The sequence below is a fragment of the Chelmon rostratus genome, chromosome 18 (genome assembly GCF_017976325.1).
Source record: "Chelmon rostratus isolate fCheRos1 chromosome 18, fCheRos1.pri, whole genome shotgun sequence".
Lineage (NCBI taxonomy): Eukaryota > Metazoa > Chordata > Actinopteri > Chaetodontiformes > Chaetodontidae > Chelmon > Chelmon rostratus.
Window position 1 is genome coordinate 5,043,354 of NC_055675.1, and position 9,035 is coordinate 5,052,388.

Consider the following 9,035-nt stretch of genomic DNA (forward strand, 5'->3'; position numbering starts at 1 on the left):
CTACATGGACTGCCATAAAATTTTGTACCAACATTCATGGTCCCCAGACGATGAATCCTACTGTCGTGGGTGATCCTCTGACATTTCATCTGGCCCCATCATCAGGTCAAAATTTTAACCAGCCAAACACCTGCAAAACCATTTGTAAATGAAGATTCCCATCAGCCTCAGCTGTTTAATGCTGATTAGCAAATGTTAGCATGCTATCACGCTAAACTGGAACATTGAGCATGGTAAACATTACATCAGCATTATAGCATGTTAGCATTTAAATGTAAATCCACGGAGCTAACATGGTTGTAGGCTAAGCATCAAGCAACATCTGAACATTGCAGAAATGGTGAGGAAGTCCCATACGTCCGCTGAAAGAGTTAAGTCAGTGCAATCACACCTCCCATCCAGACAGGCTGTAAATTGATCCCTTCCTAATGCAATTCCAATTATGAGAAATGGGCGACCAAATCCACAGTCCTCCTCAATGCACTCTGAAGTCGAGTACGAGCAGCCAGATCAAGTTGGCACCTTCTGAAGACAGTCTCTTTAGCCTCTGTGTTACCATCCTTTCATGCAGCTCAGTGAGAAACAGGGACTTTCATGCAGGAAAGACCAGAAGAATACTTACAGTGCTTGATGTGACTAACTCAGACTGCTGAGGCTTTGGCTAAATTCATGAATGCACTTCTGCACCAAACAGCAAAGTCGTGCTGTAAAGGCACCACTTCATGCTTACAATTTCACATATGGGCATGTGCTCACTGTATTTAGGACTTCTTCCAAATCATTCACCAGACCCACGTTGAACTTGTATGAAAGCATTTTCTCACCATACCTGTAACACGTTCAGCACTGAGCTGCTGGCTGGCCAGCAGAGCGTGAGGATTCACTCACGCCAGTTAAAGGTCGCAGATCTGTCAGAGGCGACCTCATTGAGCTGGGAGCAGAGAGGTCAGGTGATCTGGTCTCACTAGCTTAAATGGCCTCTTGACGTCCACATCACGGACGCTGCTGAGCTCAGTCGTCTCAGCACAAGGACAGGCTGAGAAAACAGGTGGGGGGATTGTTGCTTTTATGTCAATGAAATCATAAAGGCCTTTTTGTGGATCACTGTCTCCGCTTCAGCAAAACTGCACAGCATGAATCTGAAATAATAAAAGTCACGTTAGAAGTTCATGTTTATTTCAATGACATTACATTTAAAAAGGGTTTCTGGACATGATTCATGCTGTAATATATATCTTTTTTTTTGAGGCATGTGAGCAAAGACTTTCAGAAGCAAGTAGTCATCTAAGATATGGAGTGTCAATGACTAAGACTGATGACAGTAATAAATGCTGTGGACTCAGCATGGATATGATCAGCAACAATCCTAATGCCTGGCTTTAATTTCCTGTTCATGAGAGGACGGTATATTAGCGATCATTAGTCACTGTGAGCCTCATGCTGCTCGCCCACTGGGTTTTCAGTGCAGATATCACAAAAATGTGACACAAATCAACATCCTAAAATGTGACTCAAAGCAGACGGGTGAAATGACGAGGAAATCATACATTTAAATTTACGTGTAAAGCAAACATGGCATATATCAATGTGTCAGAGCAAGTATTACAAACTCAAATACAGCAGAAAAAAAGACGCCTGTATGAAGCTAGCCCTGCAATAAACACAGCTGCGTTTAAAGTTTTTAGTTTTAAAGGTTTGAGCCACACTGCATTATACGTCCACGTATCTGGAAAAATAAAACATCCCCAAAAATGCCCTCAAACATTACCATAGCACTGAACAGACACCTGTTGCTGACACAGCATCAATAACAATTAAGATTTATGTATTAGAGTGGCAAAGATAGTATTTATTCCAGTATGCTGCACTGGATTGCATTGCAATGGACACTGTTTTGTTTTTTTTTGTTTTTTTGGTCACTTTACATATTTAAGACATCTTGAAGATCCATGCTACATTGATATGTGTGTAACAAGCAAAAATGAATTCAATGGAAACTCACTGTCCACAAATCAAGTCAAAATCAACACCTGAAATTAAGCTGAGATAATCACCAAAACACTGTAGACCAGACAAGCAGCAGCAGTAACCCCCTGCTTTTCATTTCAGCCATATATTCACAATAAAATCGATTCTCTGCTTCAAGTATTCGAGGTCTCAGCAACAGCATGGTGCTTACATCAAACACAGCTTCAGTTAAATCCCACTAGATCTCTATATGGACTTGTTTAAATATCATTGCGTGTTTTGTCTGCAGTGCAATCAGGGGCTCAAACGGACCCCTTTACTTCATTCCTATTTTCCCTTTATGTGGTTTCCTCCACAGTTTATTCTGTTTCTGCGACAAAAATAGCACCTGCAATCCCAATAATCATTCCTTATCCCCACTTCCCTGTGGCAGCAAAGTGGCTATTGCTTACACATGTAGGAAGCACTGCAGTCAGGGGGTCTACGGTCAATACTTCCATGTAGCGGCTACGGTGGTTATAGCCATTATGGTCTCTTTAGCCCACTTTCTGTCAGTGGGAGTCCTCTTTCAGAGCAGAGTGCACTCTGGCCCCCAGCTGGTCTGCTGGGGGACGGGCATCCGGGTTTGAGGCGAGCATGTCTAAAAGCAGGATGCACATGGCTGGACCGGGAGGGGGTGGCAGCGGGGGCGCTCTCTTAAACTTCATAGGAATGCACAGCTGGAGGTCGGCGTTCTCCCACAAAGCTTCCCCCAGCGGCATCAACCAGCCTGAGCGACCCTTGCACACATAGGCACCTAAAGAGGAAACACAAGCGAAGACAATGTTAAGTCAGCCGAGGAGGCTCCTGACTGACGCCAACAACAGAGGCTGCGGGGAGCCACTTGATCTCTGTGATTACGGACCACACATGGATTTGCAAGTAGTCGAGTGCCTACTGGTGTGACATATTCCCAGTAATTGCCGATAGAGCCCGAGTGCCCTTAAGACCACAAGTGTGTGGAAGATTTGGGAACACACTGGGACACTCGGGCCCATGAAATGTATTACACTTTGAGTTGAGGTTGAGATAATCCAGCATCAGATCATCTGATCATACTCATGATGATCCCAACATGTGATGAACTTTGTGTTTATCAAACGCAGTACACATTCCTGCCAGTGGAGTCACACTAATTCACTGACATATGGGTGGCAGCAATGTGAAGAGAAAAACAGCAAGCAGAGCAGAGAAGGAGGAGGAGGCAGGACAACATGACGTACACAAAGCAGTTTTGATAAGATTGTCTTCACAGGTGTTTAATGAGGAAGGAAATGCAGTCACGAGGATAGACGCTGTGACTTCTGTGGTTTATCACAGACAACAAAATATAAACAGAAACTTTTTTCTTCACAAGAAAACTCCAAAAACACATGTACAGCCCCTACTGACCCATGACACACCCCCACACTTATTCTGTTTATACAGGCATTGAACACAATATATCCACTGAGTCCATCACCGGCTGTTTTTTTGGTCATTTTTTTGTCATTGACAGTGTAGAGCCAGAATATTTTCACATCTAACTCCGTGAATTATGGGTTTATTTTGACCAAACCAGAGTTGGTGACTGTTGGACAGTGGAATGACTGACCACAGAGGTTTTGGTGAGTTCACCTACTGAGACCTCTTCCTAACAAACAACAAGCGAGTGAACTCCTCTGGATAGAGGCGAAAATTTGCTGTGCTGCGATGTTGCAGTGCGGGGAAGGGATGAGGTTTTTTTAGTCACCACTAGTGCATGAGACTTCGAAAAAATAGAGCAAACAAACGACACGCTGATTAGCCTGAAGCAGGCAGACATCTTCAGTGGGAAAAACCGAACTGTCACTCTAAGCAAGTATACTCAAAACAGTCAGAATGTACTCTGCAACGTAGAAAAGGAAATGGAAGAACTGCCTGCAGCTGGAAAAATGAAAAAACTAATGTTGAAGTTGGTTTCCATTTCTGGAAATCCGTCTGGCTGACTGGAAGTTGGGCAAAGTTGAAAAACGTAATGAGCTCCTCTTCTTTCTTTCATACAATTATGAAATTAAAACTTTGGGGTTTTGGCTGCTGATCAGAATAATTAAGAAAGATAAAACTTCGGGCTTGAATTACTTGAATTGGTCATTTGTCTTCATTTGACATTTTCTAGACTAAATGATAGATTGAAAAAAATGTGTAAATTAACAAGGAGAAAAAAAATAATTAGTTGCATCTCTAAAATGTCGCAAACCCAAAAAATTAAAAGAGGATTATCTGTGAAAGTAATTAAAATGCATTAATCAATAAATCAATTAATCAAAAGGTTTTTTACAGTCCTTTTTCATTTTATACATTCGGGAGTATATGTTCTTTCTAATGGAGTACTGTTAGTATTACGTCTGTTATACAAGCATAAGCCTTCTGGTGATGATGCTCAGCACTGAGCTCTGACCTAAACATCCAGTCAAGTGTAGGACTGGCCTGGTGAAAGGCCGGCAGTGATTTCCTAACCTGACTGAGCAAAATCCAACAGTGCACAAAGCTCTGGGCTTCAAAAAGGACAAAGGCAAGAGGTTGTGTCTCACTTCTTGACTATTCTCTGTCTCCTCCCCTGCCTAGTCAAATAACTGTGTGGGTGTGTGGGTCTTGAGAGAGGATAGAGTAAAATAATGGACCATTTTATCTGTCTGTGAAAAGCCTCCAGCTGCCTCTCCCCGTTTTCGCACTGACAAAGAGGACTGTGATCAGGGCTGCTAAATTCCATTTCGCCTTTCTTTTTTGAATCCACTGGAACCCCTCTTTCCCCCCAATCATAACCATTTCATTCAGCTTAATGCGGTATCAGTGACTCAGGGAGGTTCTCGGGCACTAAACTTGGGGATAATGGTTCATATCCCACTGCCTCCAGGTCGGCTCTGGCCGGAGTCATTTTTTGTGAATAAAATGAGACATCTGTATTACAGCCATTTCATTACTCTCTGACAGTGGAGTGCAGAGCAGAACTGAGCCCTGCGTCCATTAAGACGCTTCCTCATCCTGTGGCCACATGGGGTTTCTGACAGGAAATAGGACATTAAAAAAAAAAAAAAGTGAGAGATTAAAATCTAAATGCTGTTCTCCAGAGTCAGACTGGAATGGCAAAGTGCTTCTCCTTGCTCATATCAAATTGGCCGGAGCCTCACAGCCTTTATGGGTCCATCTCACTACATCAAAGTTCTATGCAATGACGTCTAAATTAAATTAAACAACACAAACACCTACACATTCACATAATCGCATTACAATCAAAATGCAATTGATGTTCATTAATGCAGGCTGATGTTATGGAAAGCATTGTGTCAGGACCTAAACGTGGGTAAGAAGAATTTGGTGCCTCACATGCAGCCAAAAACAGCACATTTGGAGTAGGAAAGGCTGAATTACAAACTGTCAACTTGTATTGTGAGAAACAGAGGTACTATAATCCATATCAAAATGTACATAGCATAAATCATTCATCTCTTTGCCATTTAGATTCATGATTGTACCATCCATGGTTGATGAATGTATGATGTATAGTATGTGACATTTTTATTACGTGCCAGTTAATTAAGTCAAACTCGATTCGGTGCGATGCGTCATCCACCTGCCTGACCACACACTCACACTCAACCTTTCTGTGAGCAGGACACAACATGACAAGCCTATGCTGGTGTGTTATCCAACATGTTAACACTGTGTCATATGCACGATGATGCTGACAAAATCTGCACTCACATATTTGCATATTACTGTGTTGTGGGACTAGATCTCCGCTGTCTTAGTCTAGTTGGTGTTAATCTTTGGTGGGCATGTTTCATTTTGGGATAGGACACATCTGGCTCTTCTCATTGATTCTCTACTGGACACTTACCCAGTTGCTCCTGCGTGGTCCCTTCTTCCACAAAGGTGATTCTCTCAAGGACAGCCCAGAATATCACACCCAGGGAGAAGATGTCTGCCTGGGCTGTGTAGGTCAATCCACCCCAAACCTCTGGAGCCATGTAGAAGTCAGAGCCACAGGTGGAGGAGAAGTGCTGCCTGGTCAGATCACCGTCCACCAGACCTTCACTCATTTTGCTTAGACCAAAGTCTGCCACCTAGAGGATGGACAGGGAGATTCACTGAAAAAGATATACAGTATGTTTTGTAATGGTGGAAAAGTTTTTACACAAATGTATGACTGGTAGAAACTTTCCCTTTGAAAAAAGCCATGCTAAAATATATTGTCTAAGATGTCACTCACACTACACTGAGAATGTGTGTAAATGTCAATACAACATATACAACAACAACTGTTGGTTAGTACGTCCACAGAAAATTAATCAGTCACTATTTTGGCAATCGATTTAATCATAATCATCAGTAAACGTGTTACATATTTGCTGGTGTTCTTTGTCTTCTATGATAATAAACTGAATCATCTTTGGACTGCTGGTCTGACAAAACAGTATATTTGAACATGTCACCTTGGGTTTTGGGCACTTGCAATTTCTATTTTCTGACAGTTTATGGACCAAATGATGAACAACTTAAGAGATTAATTGATAAAGAAATCAATCTTGAATTACAGCCATATTTTTGCATATTTATTCTACTCAGAAAAGGGCATATATATACATAATAATTTATATATATTATATAATAATTTAACATGTACCATGAGCAAAACTACATTTAGATAGGAAAAAGGAAAAAAAAAATGGGCCTGGTGTATTAAAAGTTTATGCACAAATGCATGTTGGCCTACTGAGCCCTCATTATGATGTTTTAGATGAAGGCTTAAGAGGGCAGATTACCACATTTGTCATATTTTTTATTTCATTTATTCTTTAAATAAAGAATTCACTCCACAAACAATCTACATGAGTGTCTGGACTTGGAATTTTACTTTCTGACCTCTACTGCCACATATTTCCCCCAGCTTATCAATTTATCATACTCCTCTTTTTAAGGCAGCTGTGGTAAAGTTGAAGAAGAACTCCTGACATGATTATGATCAATATTTTCTCAGTATTTTAATTGTATGGGGACACAGGGGAAAGCACAGCATTTTTAGTTAAAATTATTCTTTCTGATTACTTTCTGTAATATTGGTTATTGTGTCTCGAGCTCATTGCTGCTGTGAAAATCAAACACCCCCTGGGAGAAAAAAAAAACTAATAAATACTATGATGCTTTTAAATTTGAACAGTGCTGGTTTCCCAACAAGTTGTGTACTGACTCAAGGATGATGCCATGTGGTCTGACTGTCACGTCCCAACAATCTGCCTACCTTGACAACAGGGCCTCTGGGTGTCACACAGACCAGCACATTGTCAGGCTTCAGGTCTCGGTGAGTGATACCCAGGTTATGCAGGAAAGCCACGGCACTGCAGAGCTGTCGCACCACGCTGTGGTTACGCTGGGCGTCCGGTGGCCTGGAGAGCAGGTACTGATTCAAGTCACCCCCATCACAGTACTCCATCACAAGCCACAGGGCCAAGCAGCGCAGGGATCCAGACTCCTCTTCCTCCCTCTGGGCTGGTCTCTTCCTGGCTCTGTTTTGAGGCCTTTGTGGAGTTATAGCATCAGATGCATTTGATTTAGTCTTGTTCTGGAGCTTGGCCCTGGCCTGGATGGTGTTGGTCCTGTCCTGAAGCCTGGAGACAGAATTGATCCTCCTCTGGGTGTTAGACTGGGAGCTGCTCCTTTCTTGACATTGTGGTGCTCCGACTACACTGCCCTTCAGCACGCTCTCAACAAGACGTAGAGGGAGTTTTCCCGGTTTTAGGGGCTTCAGGCTCCTTGGCCCCGTCTGCAGAAGGCAGCTGTGGAGTGCAATTATATTGATATGGTTCTTGGCTGTGGATCTCATGGCCCAGAGCTCTTGCAGGTAGAGTTCAATGCACTCCGGGTTGCTGCAGGGAAGTCGCTTAATAGCCACCCTCTGTCCTGTTTTGGCCATATGTCCCTCAAAGACCACACCATAGCTGCCTCTTCCTACTTCCCTCTCTAAAGTGTAGAGCTCCTCCATGTCTCCCGGCAGCTGCAGCCTGATATGACTGCTAACAAAAATAAAGTAGCTAAGGTCAGCATGATCAAAACGACATGTAGCGTTAACGTACACAGCTGTTAGACTAGTAGTAATAACAGCGTAACTGCAAAATAGATGACAAACGTTTAGCTACGACACTTTACTAGACTGCCCCGCAGTCTTAAGTTTAAAGGAGTGAAGATTAGAGCGTTAAGTTTACGTTATAACGGGAGCCACGAAATTAAACTGGAAACTAATGCTAAATAAAACTCAGGATTCGTCAAGCTTTTGTTAACGTTACACTTCACAACCGCTGTAACGTTAACTTTCTGTGCTACAGCTAGCTAGTAAGTTAGCTACTTAGTCCCAACATAACTTATCTTTACCTTTACCTACTATTTTTTTTAATTGTAAGTCAACGATACATAGACCGTTGTTGGTATACAAACAATATCTTAAATTTGCAAAGTGGCCTCGAAATCATATTAAGTTATGGCAAGGGTTAAATAATGAATTAACATGGCGTCTATGGCCACAATAGCAGTAGTTTAAAAACGAGCTCTGGTTGTTTTTTCAGACTTACCCACAGGACTTCAGCTTACATTACCAGCAATAAATCCATTTGAATCTGAAGTCTATTAGATTCACGAGGCGTCTTACACCATATTCAACGAATTTGGATATTTTTACTGTTGACAAACAGTAAAATAAAATAGCGTTGAATAAATGAGACAAACTTCCGCGTTGCTCAAAATTCGGAGCGCCCCGCTCTGTGTGTACGTGCATCGTGATTGGCTATGGAAACTCAACGGCGAGCTGTGATTGGTTGGTAGCAGAGCCGCTCAGGATGAACAATGATTCGAATTGTTGAAACCACCAGAAGTTGCAACTGCTAATGAGGAAGTTGTCACGTACCGTCATCTGTGTTGATGATTTTTAAAGGGATGGAAACGGACTGATGGTTTCAGGGGGAATGAAAACTGTCAGTGAGGCATTAGTTTTAAAGGATAGCAACATATTTTAAAAC

General features: G+C 42.1%; 1 protein-coding gene across 3 annotated transcripts; it reads right to left on the minus strand.

Moving 5' to 3' along the window:
- Positions 1-431: 431 nt before the first annotated feature.
- si:ch211-63o20.7 (uncharacterized protein LOC566836 homolog) lies at positions 432-8,757 on the minus strand. Of its 3 annotated transcripts, XR_006007669.1 has the most exons (5): positions 8,592-8,757; positions 7,268-8,039; positions 5,867-6,092; positions 2,421-2,764; positions 432-1,139 (listed from the first exon to the last, which is right to left on the minus strand). XR_006007669.1 is itself a non-coding variant. In XM_041958753.1 (4 exons), exons 2-4 carry the CDS (start codon positions 8,006-8,008, stop codon positions 2,520-2,522), a joined length of 1,212 nt encoding a protein of 403 aa, XP_041814687.1. In that variant the 5' UTR covers positions 8,009-8,036; positions 8,592-8,757; the 3' UTR covers positions 1,873-2,519. The 3 variants fall into 3 exon arrangements, 2 of the variants coding, with proteins under 2 accessions (XP_041814687.1, XP_041814686.1); XM_041958753.1 differs by lacking the exon at positions 432-1,139 and having other exon boundaries at positions 1,873-2,764; positions 7,268-8,036; XM_041958752.1 differs by lacking the exon at positions 432-1,139 and having other exon boundaries at positions 1,873-2,764.
- Between the last annotated feature and the right edge of the window lie 278 nt (positions 8,758-9,035).

Coding starts and splice junctions, on each gene's coding strand:
- si:ch211-63o20.7 (XM_041958753.1), bottom strand. CDS start 8,008: ATGGAGGAGCTCTACACTTTAGAGAGGGAAGTAGGAAGAGGCAGCTAT. Junction 6,093..7,267: donor CCAGAGGCCCTGTTGTCAAG/GTAGGCAGATTG, acceptor TCCATCCTCTAG/GTGGCAGACTTTGGTCTAAG. Junction 2,765..5,866: donor GACCACGCAGGAGCAACTGG/GTAAGTGTCCAG, acceptor TTTCCTCTTTAG/GTGCCTATGTGTGCAAGGGT.